Source organism: Garra rufa, chromosome 1 (assembly GCF_049309525.1).
Source record: "Garra rufa chromosome 1, GarRuf1.0, whole genome shotgun sequence".
In the NCBI taxonomy this organism is placed as follows: Eukaryota; Metazoa; Chordata; class Actinopteri; order Cypriniformes; family Cyprinidae; genus Garra; species Garra rufa.
Genome location: NC_133361.1, coordinates 54,464,602 through 54,479,786, shown reverse-complemented (window position 1 = coordinate 54,479,786; position 15,185 = coordinate 54,464,602). Strand labels below are relative to the sequence as shown.

The 15,185-nt window shown below is 37.6% G+C and overlaps 1 protein-coding gene across 1 annotated transcript; it reads left to right on the top strand.

The window, feature by feature from the left end:
* The first annotated feature begins 139 nt into the window (after positions 1 to 139).
* LOC141324925 (hexosaminidase D) lies at positions 140 to 14,611 on the top strand. The gene is made up of 14 exons (XM_073833576.1): positions 140 to 270; positions 652 to 794; positions 904 to 1,186; positions 1,276 to 1,385; positions 4,287 to 4,374; positions 4,595 to 4,759; positions 4,864 to 5,047; positions 7,186 to 7,257; positions 10,681 to 10,885; positions 11,447 to 11,529; positions 11,651 to 11,726; positions 13,343 to 13,438; positions 13,544 to 13,633; positions 13,849 to 14,611. The coding sequence occupies exons 2-14, from the start codon at positions 721 to 723 to the stop codon at positions 14,045 to 14,047; spliced, it is 1,725 nt and encodes a 574-aa protein (XP_073689677.1). The 5' UTR covers positions 140 to 270; positions 652 to 720; the 3' UTR covers positions 14,048 to 14,611.
* Positions 14,612 to 15,185: the final 574 nt, after the last annotated feature.

Genomic DNA, 15,185 nt, shown 5'->3' with positions numbered 1-15,185 from the left:
ATTTATAAGTGACGTTACGGTCGCCTAGTATTTGACAAATTGAACAATACGCGCCGTAAAGCGTCGGTGTGAGGCGCACACTTACTTTCACTGTCACGCTGTTGTCGCTCAGGTGTTCACTGGGTCGAGTGCAGAAACACGTCAACCTTCTGTCAATGCAAATTATCAATTCAAATAAGCTCTAGGAACTGCGTCGCGTTAAACAGGTTGAACTTGTCGCGTTTTCAACCACACAAATGCACTCGATGCAGCAAGAAACTACACACGGAAGTAAGTCTATGTTTGCTTATATGCTTCATAAAGTCTTTTACCTAAAAGATTAATGCTCTTTAACAAAGAAAGTATACATTGATGTTTTTCTAACGAGGTAGCAGCATACATTCATTTTTAAAGGGTCCTGTCTTCTGTTTGAGCAAGAAAACATTTCTTCTTTAATCCTAAGGGTACCGAATTGTGAGAAAATGTAATAAATGCATGTTATATTGATGATCTACTTTGATTATTATGCATTTCCACATTTAATAGACCGCGTATTTATTTGCATTTGTAAAGTTTTTTTTTATTATTATTAAAGTACAAACATCTCTTATGTGTGCACATCTGTATAAACAAATACGTCTTGTGATTTTCAATACAAATTTTGTTTTAAAGGTCACCTGAGTTCAACAGCACCTGCCTTTATTTCTATGGTTTATCCCATTCACCTGCAAAGAAGCAAGCATGAGCAAGTTATTGCGGTTGATCGTCGGATGCTTGGTGATTGTTGCCATGGTAAAATTGTTCTTTCGCCCCAGGTGAGGACTGCAGTTCTCGTGGGTGTCCATGTACACGTGCATCAAACCATGCTTCAAACAAAACCCAAAACAAGCTTGTGATTAAAGTTTATGTATTTTCTGTTTATAGCACAAGCCAAGACACAATGCGCAAGAGACATCAAATCATACAAGGTGGGAAATTCTGGGCTAGCCATCGTGTCCCACAGCTGAATTTGGTTCATAGTCAGGAGGATACTGTCAAAAAACGACATGCTGACAATCTTGAGGTTCAGCCAAACAAAGAAGAGACAATCCAGTCCAACCAAGATAAGTTGGAACCAGACGTTCCTGATGATACACCCACAGATGCATTAAAAATTGTGCACTTGGATCTGAAAGGTGCCGCACCCAAAGTCAAATACCTTAAAGAGGTCAGAATGTGTGCAAACAGGATGTGTTTTGAACATGTGGGATAATGATTTAATAGTTTTTTAAAGTGTACCTATATGTTATTTTATAGATATTCCCTCTACTGTTATCTCTGGGTGCAAATGGGATATTGCTGGAATATGAGGATATGTTTCCTTATGAGGGGGAGCTCAGCATTCTCAAATCAAGCTATGCTTACAGGTGGGTGACTGATTCTGAGCATCTGATTAACTAAACCTGAGTTAATTTGACTGTTTGCCCAGAAATGAAAATTCTGGCATCATCTATTCAGCCTCATGTCATTCTAAACCTGTATGCTGTTATTTCAGCTGCATGCAAAAGGAGATATTTTGAAGGACGATTTTCCATAAAATAATTACCAGTATTATTCATATACTATTATTAATTGTTTTATTTAACCCATTTGAGCCCACATTTGTCTGAATGGTTTCATGCATAAAGTTGTGTCTGTAGTGTCCTATTGCAGGTGGGCAAATATGTTGTATGCACCCCTTCAATGTCAAATTAGGAGGATAACATTTGGCATCAAACTCTCAATAACTGCTTTCAACACCTTGCTGAAAAAAAAAAACAGCTAAAACCAGCCTAAGCTGGTTGGCTGGTCATAGCTGATTTAAGCTGGAAGTAGTTGATTTTAGCTGGTTGTTCCAGCTGGTTTCCCAATTAGACCAGCTAAGGACGTGGCCAAAACCCCTCTAGGACCAGGCTGGATGACCAGCTAAAACCAGCCTAAACTGATTGGCTGGTTTAAGCTGGAACTAGCTGGTTTTAGCTGGTCTTCTAGGCTGGTTTTAGCTGGTTGTTTCAGCTGGTCTCCCACCCTGACCAGGTAAGAACAGCCTGACCAGCTAAAAAGGGGCCAAAACCCCTCTAAAACCAGCCTGCTGACCTAAGATGGTTGGCTGATCTTAGCTGGTTTATGCTGGAAGTAGCTGGTCTCCCAGCCTGTCTAGGCTGGTCAGGCTGGTTTTAGCTAGTTGTTCCAGCTGGTCTCCCAGCATTACCAGCCAAGACCAACCTGACCAGCTACGGAAGTGGCCAAAACCCCTCTAAAACCAGCCTGCTGACCAGCTAAGACCAGGCTGGATGACCAACTAAAACCAGCCTAAGATGGTTGGCTGGTCTTAGCTGGTTTAAGCTGGAAGTAGCTGGTCTCCTAGCATGTCTAGGCTGGTCAGGCTGGTTTTAGCTGGTTGTTCCATCTGGTCTCCCAGGCTTACCAGCCAAGACCAGCCTGACCAGCTAAGAAAGTGGCCAAAACCCCTCTAAAACCAGCCTGCTGACCTAAGATGGTTGGCCGGTCTTAGCTGGTTTATGCTGGAAGTAGCTGGTCAGGCTGGTTTTAGCTAGTTGTTCTAGCTGGTCTCCCAGCCTTACCAGCCAAGACCAACCTGACCAGCTAAGAAAGTGGCCAAAACTCCTCTAAAACCAGCTTGCTGACCAGCTAAGACCAGGCTGGAAGACCAGCTAAAACCAGCCTAAGATGGTTGGATGATCTTAGCTGGTTTAAGCTGGAAGTAGCTGGTCTCCCAGTATGTCTAGGCTGGTCAGGCTGGTTTTAGCTGGTTGTTCTAGCTGGTCTCCCAGCCTTACCAGCCAAGACCAGCCTGACCAGCTAAGAAAGTGGCCAAAACCCCTCTAAAACCAGCCTGCTGACCTAAGATGGTTGGCCGGTCTTAGCTGGTTTATGCTGGAAGTAGCTGGTCAGGCTGGTTTTAGCTAGTTGTTCCAGCTGGTCTCCCAGCCTTACCAGCCAAGACCAACCTGACCACCAGCTAAGAAAGTGGCCAAAACCCCTCTAAAACCAGCCTGCTGACCAGCTAAGACCAGGCTGGATGACCAGCTAAAACCAGCCTAAGATGGTTGGCTGATCTTAGCTGGTTTAAGCTGGAAGTAGCTGGTCTCCCAGCATGTCTAGGCTGGTCAGGCTGGTTTTAGCTTGTTGTTCCAGCTGGTCTCCCAGCCTGACCAGCCAAGACCAACCTGACCAGCTAAGAAAGTGGCCAAAACCCCTCTAAAACCAGCCTGCTGACCAGCTAAGACCAGGCTGGATGACCAACTAAAACTAGCCTAAGATGGTTGGCCTGGTCTTAGCTGGTTTAAGATGGAAGTAACTGATTTTAGCTGGTCTCCCAGTCTGTCTTGAGACATAAAAAATAGATAACATCTAGAAAAATACTTACAAAAGGAAAATGACTACTATGAACGGCAGCAACTATAGTTGCCAGTGAGCTTAAATGGCTTAATTATTTATTTACTATTATAAATAGTAATAATATGGCCTGGTTTCAAAGACAAGGCTTAAACTAAGCCAGGATAAGCTCATAGTTCAATTAGGACATTTAAGTAATTTTTATAAACATTCTTAGAAAGATAAAAACTGTACTGGTATGCATCTTGAGACAAAACAATGGCACTGATATATTTTTAGATCAGTCAGTGCAAGTTTCTTTCAGTTGAAACAGCTCAGACTTACATTTTAGTCTAGGACTAGGCTTAAGACATGTCTGTGAAATCGGGGGTTTATGGTTTTTTTAAATTTCTCTTAAAACTCACTTTTTCAGAGTAGCTCTTATATGAATATTACCGTTACATAATGGGGCGGTTTCCCAGACAGGGTTTAAATTAAGCCAGTAGTAGGCTTAAAGGGATAGTTCACCCAAAAATAAAAATTATCCCATTATTTACCCTCCAGGCATCCGAGGTGTATATGACTTCCTTGATGATGATGATGTAGAAGATCTTGATTATGATGTTTATTGCAGCATAGCAGTGACAAAGTATGTTGTACCTTGGGTTCAACAGAGTCAGAATGAACCCAGAACACCCTAAGTGCAAACATTTTATAGCATTACAGTTTACTACCTTTAATGTAAATTAAGTTACTCCTGTCGTAACAGCTGTGGTCTGTATGTTACTTAAGCAGTAAACAGTAACTTTGCATGAGGACCAGATTGACATTAAGTCAATATTCACTGAATCTTCCATTCCACCAAAGCTCAAAAATATAAGCTGATGGTTTAATCTTTATTTCTCTTTATACATATTTTAACTTGCTTATCTTTATTGTTTATGGTGAAGTCCGGAAGATATAGAAGAAATTAAGTCTCTGGCCAAACAGCACAAGCTTGAACTGATTCCTCTGGTGCAGGTGTTCGGACACATGGAGGCAAGTACAAAAGGAGTAGCGCTCACAAAAACTGTAGATATCTCACATGCACTCACTACATACTTCAGTAAAGGAACATTTAAAATTTTCCATGCACATCTAAGTTAACCATTCACAGAGGCTGTGTTGATGCAGAGGCAAAAATCATTCAAATGCTGTAGATGCACTGTTTTCACTTTATTAGCATACTGTGAACCCGGACTTTCTGTTCATATTTCAGTTTGTCTTAAAACACGAGAAGTATTTTAAATTGAGAGAAGTGGAAACGTTTCCCAATAGCCTGAACTCTCTTGCCCAAGGAAGCATGGATCTTGTTCAAGAAATGTTAACACAGGTTATGAAGAAACACCCAGAAGCAAAGTGGTTCCACATTGGTGCTGATGAGGTCGGTAGATATTTATTCTATTCATGAAAAAAGCAAATAACAATGAGAGTGACCTATTCCTTTTTAATGTAAGCTCACATCTACTGTGGATCAAATACATTTAGGTACGTGGCCTGGGCGAAAGCGAAGATTCGAAGCGCTTTTTGGAAGCCAACAACGGAGACATGGGAAAGCTTTTTCTCAATCATGTGACCGCCGTTGGGAGATTTATGACCAAACTGAAGAAAGGAATCAAGCTGATCTTGTGGGATGACATGTTTAGGAAGCTTAGTGCAACAACGGTCAAAGGTATGAGAGAGCCTGTACATACTATAAATACTGTACATTGCAGTGAAAGTGAGTCCTACTGGTGACACCTGCTATATGATAACAACAAAATACACTATATTGCCAAAAGTATTGGAACACCTTCTTCTAAAGAACAGTTTTGACTACTTTAGTAATTTCCATGAGTACAAATCTTAATGTTTAAGCATATATTGATATTCTAGGTTATTGTGTGTTTCCAATTTTGTAGCAAAAGTTTGGACAGGAGCTTTTTCTATTCTAAAATGACAATGCATCTGTGTATAAAGCAAGGTTCAAAAGGAACCTATTAATTCAGTCAGTGTGGAAGAACTTGACTGATCTGGTAAAACCAAGTTCTAATCCCAGCTGAACACCTCTGGAGTGACTTCAAATGCAGACCTTGAGACAAAAACTCATAACCAAACACCAATGACTTGTACATACACTATATGGACAAAAGTATTGAGACACCACCTTCTTTAGAACAGAAAAAGGCATTGCCAAAACTGTGGCAACAATAATAGAAACATAATTATTGTATTTAAAAATTGCATTTTCATCTCTGTTGTTGTTTTGGAAGAGTCTAAAATGACTGTGCCCATATGTTCAAGTCATTGTGTTTGGTAATGAGTTTTTGGCTCAAGGTCTGCATTTAAAGTCACACCAGAGGTGTTCAGCTGGGATTAGGACTTGGCTTTAAGCAGAACAGTCAAGTTCTTCCACACTGACTGAATCAATCATTTATAGGTGCTGGTCATATAATTAGAATACCTTCAAAAAGTTGATTTATTTCACTAATTCCATTCAAGAAGTGAAACTTGTATAATGTATACATTCATTCCACACAGACTGATTTATTTCAAGTGTTTATTTCTTTTAATTTTGATGATTATAACTGACAATTAATGAAAACCCCAATTCAGTATCTAGTTCTGTAGGCTACATAGTCGTGGGGAAGACTGCTGATTTGACAGTTGTCCAAAAGACGACCATTGACACTTTGCACAAGGAGGGCAAGACACAAAAGGTCATTGCAAAAGAGTGTCCAAGCACATTAATACAGAGGCGAAGTTAAGGAAAAGATGTGGTAGAAAAAAAAGTGTACAAGAAATAGGGATAACCACACTCTGGAGAGAATTGAGAAACAAAACCCGTTCAAAAATGTGGGGGAGATTCACAAAGAGTGGACTGCAGCTGGAGTCAGTGCTTCAAGAACCACTACGCACAGCAAACTCGCCTGACCTTAACCCCATAGAAAATCTATGGGGTATTGTGAAGAGGAAGATGCGATATGCCAGACCCAACAATGCAGAAGAGCTGAAGGCCACTATCAGAGCAACCTGAGCTCTCATAACACCTGAGCAGTGCCACAGACAGATCGACTCCATGCCACGCCGCATTGCTGCAGAAATTCAGGCAAAAGGAGCCCCAACTAAGTATTGAGTGCTGCACATGTTCATACTTTTCAGTTGGCCAAGATTTCTAAAAATCCTTTCTTTGTATTGGTCTTAAGTAATATTCTAATTTTCTGAGATACTGAATTGGGGTTTTCATTAGTTGTCAGTTATAATCATCAATACTAAAAGAAATAAATACTTGAAATATATCAGTCTGTGTGGAATGAATGTATACGTTATACAAGTTTCACTTCTTGAATGGAATTAGTGAAATAAATCAACTTTTCGAAGATATTCTAATTATATGACCAGCACCTGTACTTTTGAACCTAGAGTATCATTATATGCTTAACATTAATATTTGTACTCGTGGAAGTTACTAAAGTAGTCAAACCTGTTCATTAGAAGGGGTGTCCAAATATTTTTATGATAGTACAAAGGATTTCTAATAGGTGCGCTGAGTAATGTTTTTAGACTTAATAGTAACATCTAATGTAGTGGATGAAGCTAATTATGGTGACTGATGCCATTATAGATGTCCTATTCACAGATCTGAAATTTATTCTGTAAAGTTTGAAAATATGAGAGGAGTACTAAGATATAGTGAGAGGTGACTTAACATGGCAGGGTAAAGATTTTAACAATGGAAAATGTTGCTTGGTGCACCTTTTAAGCTTTCAACAATACAATGTCAGTAGCACAGGAGTGTTTTTCTTCCTGATGTGAGTGTTTACTTTGTAGAATCGGGTTTGCAAGACCTTGCCTCGCCCATGATATGGAACTACGTCCAAAACATGGATGTGAAAGAGATCGGTAAGGCCCTGTTATGGTTCTCATATGAAAACGTTTAATCTGTGGACATATTCAGAGGGAAAATGGTTTTAATGTTTTTAACTTTTAATAATTGTATTTGGTAACACTTTATTTTAAGGTGTCCTTGTTTCTATTACTTTCGACTTCTATTATAATAACAATTAATTATGCGTAATTAGAGCTGCACGATTCTGAATAAAATGAGAATCACGATTTTTTGGCTCAGAATAAAAATCACGATTCTCTCACGATTCTGGAGAGCTTTTTTATTTTACAGATTTACCCCTGAACATTAGGTTATCAAACAACAGTAAAATAGCAGTGAAATAAGACAAAATAAACTTTGCTTTAAATTTAAAGAAATGTAATGAAAAATAATGTAATAATGTAAACAAAACAAAAAATCACCATTAAACATTAGAAAATAAACATACAAAGGTATTATGTCAGAGTAAAGCGATTTAAAGATTCTTAGCTAGAAACACTAGCCTATCAACATTTTATGGCTGTCACCGTCCACTCTGTGGGATGCCCAAGTTTACTACACCATTTTTACAAATAATTCCTAATCCAATCATGACAAACTATATATCGTTGGAAAGGTCTAAGGCTCCTAAATAGATATTTGACATTTGTTTCGTGTTACAAATTATGTAGGAAAACAAGAGTTTCATAGATTAATTTCTGACAAGAGTGCACCTCAAAAATCTCCTTCATAACAGGAGTTCTGACCTTTTTCACAAACAGACTTTCTTGTTGCCTTTTTCCCTATTACACATTAGAAATAATAAGAAATGATATATCAGATGGAAACTTCAAATTTCTAAATTCATCCTTTGGAATGCCATTTTAAAATCAGACATTAACATGGAAAATGTACATCAAAATCATATTACTAAATGTTCTTGGCCATGAATTATAAAGATTTTTCACGTCTCTGTTAAAAAATGGGAGTAACAGTTAAGGGGTTAACGGATCATCATGCTCATATATGGTTCCATTGCTCTGCCGGTCCATAAATCTGCCACAATCAAAGTACTACTCTTTTAATATTCAAAGTGCTAATAGAGACTGAATTTTCCAAGCATGATACAGAGCTATCTACACAACTACACACCTTATTATAGCCCACATACATGCTAATAACAGCCTACATATTTTATGTAGCTTAATTTGCGCGCATTGGGGAGTCACTCTCTAAATGCAAATAGCTTTTGAATGCGCGTGCGGGTTTTACTTTTGGTTTCGTTTTAACGACCACGCGAAACTCTCGGCGGCGCTAAGCCTGCATTCTACAAAACCAGAGATTACTTTAACAAAACCATTTGAAAGTGGGTGGACACCAACGGGATTTTGAAAAGCGTGTCCCCAGTGGAAATTACGCCGCTGCGTGAGTGCAACTCTGCCGCTGAGTTATCATTTGATGTGAATGAATGCCGCGTTGTACAGTATATTGAGACAGGCGCCATGAATTGCATCTGACAGAATGAATGTGTCTGGATTTGATTAGGGTATAATATGTAATTATTATGCAAATAATATATATGAGTCAACGTTTTTCTCTGGGTCGCACTCTGCAGCCATGACCGTAATGACTGTATGACTGTCACTTTTCTTGCAAGAAAATAAATCTGAATCCTGAAAAAAGTATTACAAATTAAAAAATACATATATTATAGTGAAAAATTATAATGACTATTATTAACAACATTGGCTGTTTATTAGTACTTCTAAAACCACATATTCTGCATGACCATATTCTGTATCCCTAATCCTACCCAATACCTGAACTCAACAACTACCTTATTAACTATTAATAAGCAGCAAATTAGGAGTTTATTGAGACAAAAGCCATAGTTAATGGTTTGTTAATAGCGAGAACTGGACCTTAAAGGGATGGTTCGGAGTAGAATTGACTTCATTGCTATGCACTCCGAAGCCCATCTAAGTACCCCATCCAAAGTTTTTTTTTACCTTAGTCGAACATTTATGAAGATATTAGAGTTTTTCGAATTGCTTGTTACAGGAGTGATTGGTACATGTGATATATCTCGTAAATTGCACCACTAAATGTGCAAGTAATCTTACCAAACTTGTACAGTAGTGTAAATAGGGTATGTACTCACAAAACGCTGCATCAGAACATTTGTAAGTCCACCAAGAGTGTTTTAAAAACACGTTTTAGCCGATCCCTACTAGTCTCAAAAACTACAAATGGCGACACGTCGACGTCACTTCCCTGGTTTGAAAAAAGCACGTAAAAGTCCTCCTACAATTTGACATGCACACAGATGTAGTACGAGGACTTTTACGTGCTTTTTTCAAACCAGGGAAGTGACGTCGACGTGTCGCCATTTGTAGTTTTTGAGACTAGTAGGGATCGGCTAAAACGTGTTTTTAAAGCACTCATGGTGGCAGTAACATTTTTTTTTTTTTTTTTACTATTTAAAATAACTGTTTGAATATATTTTAAAATGTAATTTATTCTTGTGATTTCAAAGCTAAATTTTTAGCTTTTTTACTCCAGTCACATGATCCTTCAGAAATGATTATAATATTCTGATTTTCTGCTCAAAAAACATTTTATTATTATTATTATTATTATCATTATTATGTTAAAAACAGCTGAGTAGATTTTTTTTCCAGGTTTCTTTGATGAATAGAAAGTTCAGAAGAACAGCATTTATCTGAAATAGCAAACTTTTGTAACATTCTAAATGTCTTTATCATCACATTTGATAAATTTAAAGCATCCTTGATAAATATTAGTATAAATATAAATAGTATTACTTTCTATTATTGGTGTATAATGTTACAAAAGCTTTTTATTTCTGATAAATGCTGATCTTTGGACCTTTTATTCATCAAATAATCCTGAAAAAATGTACTCAACTGTTTAAATATTGATAATGATAATAAATGTTTCTTGAACAGCAAATCAGAATATTAGAATGATTTCTGAAGGATCATGTGACACTGATAACTGGAATAATGATGCTGAAAATGTTTGATCAAAGCTTTGATCACAGGGATAAATTACATTTTAAAATATATTCAAATAGAAAGCAATTGTTTTAAATAGTAAAATATTTCACAATATTATTGCTTTTGCTGTATTTGGGATTAGGTTTACAAAAAAGGTGGAACATTTCCAATAAATATTAGAAAATTTCCAGGATTTTTTTGGAATCTTCCAGGGATTTTTGGAAAGTTTCTGGAAATTTTCCACCCCTTTGCAACCCTATTTGGGATCAAATAAAAACAGGTTTGGTGAGCAAAAGAGACATCTTTAAAAAAACAAACATTAAAAATCTGTTCAAAAAAATTTTGACTGGGAGTGTAAAAAAAAATAATAAACCCCTACTTTTGAATGGTATTGTATGTCAAACCAAATCTAATTTCAAATCTACTTGTTGTTTGTAGGTGGCTATATCTCAAAGTATGAGCAGGCTGGATTTAAGGGTGTGTGGTTTGCCAGTGCTTTTAAAGGAGCGTCTGGAATTGACCAGAAATGGACTCCAATCAATCTCCATTTAAAAAACCACATACAGTGGCAGAAAGTCATTGCATCCATGCCACAGTACAAGTCTGTGAGATTCCAAGGCATTGCTCTGACTGGCTGGCAGAGGTAAGCCTGCAGTTTCACTAAATTGATCCTTCGCAACAAAGTGTGTAGTGTAGATAATACAGAACAGGTAACCTTTGGTATGAAACAAAGTATCAGCTTTAAAATGTTGTCCTTCTGTAATAAATTCAAACAATAAATACCTTTTTGTGGCTCTTCAATGTGTCAGAACAGCTCACTGTAGCACCTCAGTTCTCTCTTCACTAGTTACTGCACAAAATAAACATGAATGAACATCAGAAGTTTCAACCGCATCAGTACCTACTATTTTTCAAGTCCAAGTTCACCAGTGTTAATCTACTCTCCTGTCTAGTTTGTTTGTTGGACAAAACGGCAGATTCTGCATTATGATTGGTCAGATCGCCTGTCAATCGAACTCCTTGCGAAGGGTCAATTTTTTTATTGCCATCAAATTTAATGCAGCTTGAACTTCAAAACCTAAAGCATTACTGTTTTTGCAGTTTTTACAAGGATACATAAATACTTACATTTGTGATGACTTAACACTAATATTAAAACATATTTCTCTAGTAATAATTTACGTTAATGAAAAATGTTTTTTAGGTATGAGCATCACACTGTGCTGTGTGAGCTTCTTCCAGTGGGCATCCCTTCTCTGGCTGCCTGTCTTCAGACACTGAAATACGGTGAGTGTCCAGACCAACTTGTTTTATTTGAGTTGAGTATGTGACTTGCTGTTTTATAAATGAGTAGAATAAAATCATATGTTATGTATTGAAAAGGTATAATGTGTTTTGTTTGTGCTAGGTTCATTTAATACCAAGGCACAGAATGAGGTAGAGCGCCTCCTTGGGTGTCAGATTGAGCTGAGCAAAAATGAGTGGTATGAAGTTGTTTATATACTGTACTGTAGATGTTTACAGTGAGAGAAAAAATTATTTGATCCGCTGCTGATTTTGTACGTTTGCCCACTGACAAAGAAATGATCAGTCTATAATTTTAATGATAGGTTTATTTTAACGGTGAGAGACAGAATAACAACAAAAAATCCAGAAAAACGCATTTCAAAAAAGTTATAAATTGATTTTATGAGTGAAATAAGTATTTGATCCCTTCATAAACTTGACTTAGTATTTGGTGGCAAAACTCTTGTTGGCAATCACAGAGGTCAGATGTTTCTTGTAGTTGGCCACCAGGTTTGCACACATCTCAGGAGGGATTTTGTCCCACTCCTCTTTGCAAATCCTCTCCAAGTCATTACGGTTTCAAGGCTGACATTTGGCAACTCGAACCTTCAGCTCCCTTCACAGATTTTCTATGGGATTAAGGTCAGGAGACTGGCTATAGGCCACTCCAGGACCTTAATGTGCTTCTTCTTGAGCCACTCCTTTGTTGTCTTGGCCGTGTGTTTTTCAGTCATTGTCATGCTGGAATACCCATCCACGGCCCATTTTCAATGCCCTGGCTGAGGGAAGGAGGTTCTCACCCAAGATTTGACAGTACATGGTCTGCCAAAACACCCCCAAAGCATAATGTTTCCACCTCCATGTTTGATGGTAGGGATGATGTTCTTTGGGTCATTGGCAGCGTTCCTCCTCTTCCAAACACGGCGAGTTGAGTTGATGTCAAAGAGCTCGATTTTGGTCTCATCTGACCTCAACACTTTCACCCAGTTCTCCTCTGAATCATTCAGATGTTCTTTGGCAAACTTCAGACAGGCCTGTACATGTGCTTTCTTGACCTTGCATGGTTTCAGTCCTTCATGGCGTAGTGTGTTACCAATTGTTTTCTTGGTGACTATGATCTCAGCTGCCTTGAGATCATTGACAAGATCCTCCCGTGTAGTTCTGGGCTGATTCCTCAAAGTTCTCATGATCATTGAAACTTCACAAGGTGAGATCTTGCATGGAGCACCAGACCGAGGGAGATTGACAGTTATTTTGTGTTTCTTTCAATTTGTGAATAATCACACCAACTGTTGTCACCTTCTCACCAAACTGCTTGGTGATGGTCTTGTAGCCCATTCCAGCCTTGTGTAGGTCTACAATCTCTTGTCCCTGACATCCTTGGACAGCTCTTTGGTCTTGGCCATGGTGGAGAGTTTGGAATCTGATTGATTGATTGCTTTTGTGGACAGATGTGTTTTATACAGGTAACAAGCTGAGATTAAGAGCACTCCCTTTAGGAGAGTCCTGTGTTGTTACCTGTATAAAAGACACCTGGGAGCCAGAAATCTTGCTAATTCATGGGGATCAAATACTTCATTCATTAAAATGCAAATCAATTTATAGCTTTTTTAAAATGTGTTTTTCTGTATTTTTTGCTGTTATTGTGTCTTCTGTTCAAATAAACCTACCAGTAAAATTATAGACTGATCATTTCTTTGTCATTGGGCAAACGTACAAAATCAGCAGGGGATCAAATAATAGTTTCTCTCACTGTATATAGATATATTTGAATAGATTGTAATGGATGTTCCTGGTCTTGACTGTTCTGCAGTAAGGGTGCATCCTTTCCTGGCTCAGATGTTTATGACATGGTAAAGAAGATCAACGACAACCTCGAGAGTTCAGTTAAAAAGATCATGCAAAACTAGTGAGTGATTCTGTTTCCGAGTGACCTTACATATAAGCTCAAATAGTATTCACAAAGAGCATAAGCCAGTATTTTTAAACATTTTGTTTGTCTTGTGTTTTGCAGCCATGTCAAGGGATCTTTCAGTGCATATCATCGCAAACGCAACTTCGCAAACCCTCGAAATCTTGCATTTTTCAAAGATCACCTGAAAAAGTAAGTGTTTTTTTAGCACTTACATATCACTTAACATATTTATTAGCTAACATATTGTCTTGTTACACAGTGGTGGCCAAAATTATTAGAACCAGCTAAAAATGATTTTAAGTCAGTTATTTCTATCTTTTGCTATAGTGTGTTATTCTAAACCATAAACTAGAAATTCTGGTTAAGCTTGTTCAATAATTAGCTTTTTTTCTCCCTCTTGTCAGGTTGATGGATGAATGGGATTCCTCATTATTAACTTTCCGTCAAAGTATGGAGGCAGTCTTCTACCCAGACACTTTAGAGGAGTGGTTGGAGGAGAATGTCAACGAAAACATAGAAAGACTTCATGAAATGTTGGTTGATGTAGAACGAATCATTAAACTCAATGGACAACCAAAGGCCGATCCTTTGAAAAAGAGGTGAAACAGACAAGCGGACCAACAGGAAGGACATTTCAAACTTCCTACTGTGTTTTTTCCACCTCAGGGATCATGCTTGTTTCCTGAAGGCTTTGCTGGAAGTAATGACAACAATATGAAAAGTTGCATAAAAGTTCTCTAGTTACATTATGTATGCACTTCTTGAAGAAGTGGACTCACTATGCATTGATGCATTTATTGCAACTGTATTTGAGTTTACTTAAAATTATGTAAATTATTTTCTGTTGAAGTTACACTGGTACAGCTAATGTGTTTTTTTGGTAAATGTTTAGGGACTGATATGCAAAATATTGTGCATAATTATAAACTGTTGAATCACATTACAATTGAGAGCCTTAAATACTTGAAGTTACTTGGTATCTTGGTAGTGTTTCATCACTATTACAGATATAGTTCTACATTAGCTATAGAAGTATTTACTGAAGAAAACATTAAAACTGGTCTTGAAGATTATATGATGTTTACTGCCTCATCACAGTGGCAATAACACAACGCAGTTTGCTGGATTTATTTAATTTCTGTGCGTTTTGGAGTTTTTTTATTAAAAATTGTGGAAGGTATTTTGTACTTGTACTGATTTCAATGTTTATTACTGTAAGATCTTAACAGGGATAGTTCACCCAAAAATTACAATTCTATTATTAATTACTCACCCTCAGGTCATTACAAACCTATAAAAACTTTGTTCATCTTCGGAACAAAAAATTAAGATATTTTTGATGAAATCCAATAGCTTTCTTACCCGGCATACAGCGACAGAGATGCAATTGACACGTTCAAGAAAGTTATAGTGGTTGAACCACTGATGTCACATGGACTATTTTATCGATGTCCTTACTACAGTTCTGGGTCTAGGAAAAATTTGTCTGCGTTGCTGTCTATGCAGGGTCAGAAAGCTACAGTGGTGTGAAAAAGTGTTGGCCCCCTTCCTGATTTTTTATTTTTTTGCATGTTTCTCACACTTTAATGTTTCAGATCATCAAGCAACAGATCATCAAAAAATACTCAATCCACAGAGTATTTTCCCAAAAGTCTTGGGGATCATCAAGATGTGTTCTGGCAAATCTGAGATGAGCCTTTATGTTCTTTTTGCTCAGCAGCGGTTTTCGTCTTGGAGCTCT

Bases quoted from the DNA above. Each gene is read 5' to 3' on its own strand.
- LOC141324925 (XM_073833576.1), top strand. From the start codon at position 721: ATGAGCAAGTTATTGCGGTTGATCGTCGGATGCTTGGTGATTGTTGCC. The intron at 1,386-4,286 runs GTGGGTGACTGA...TTTATGGTGAAG, and splicing joins AAATCAAGCTATGCTTACAG to TCCGGAAGATATAGAAGAAA. The intron at 10,886-11,446 runs GTAAGCCTGCAG...AATGTTTTTTAG, and splicing joins GCTCTGACTGGCTGGCAGAG to GTATGAGCATCACACTGTGC.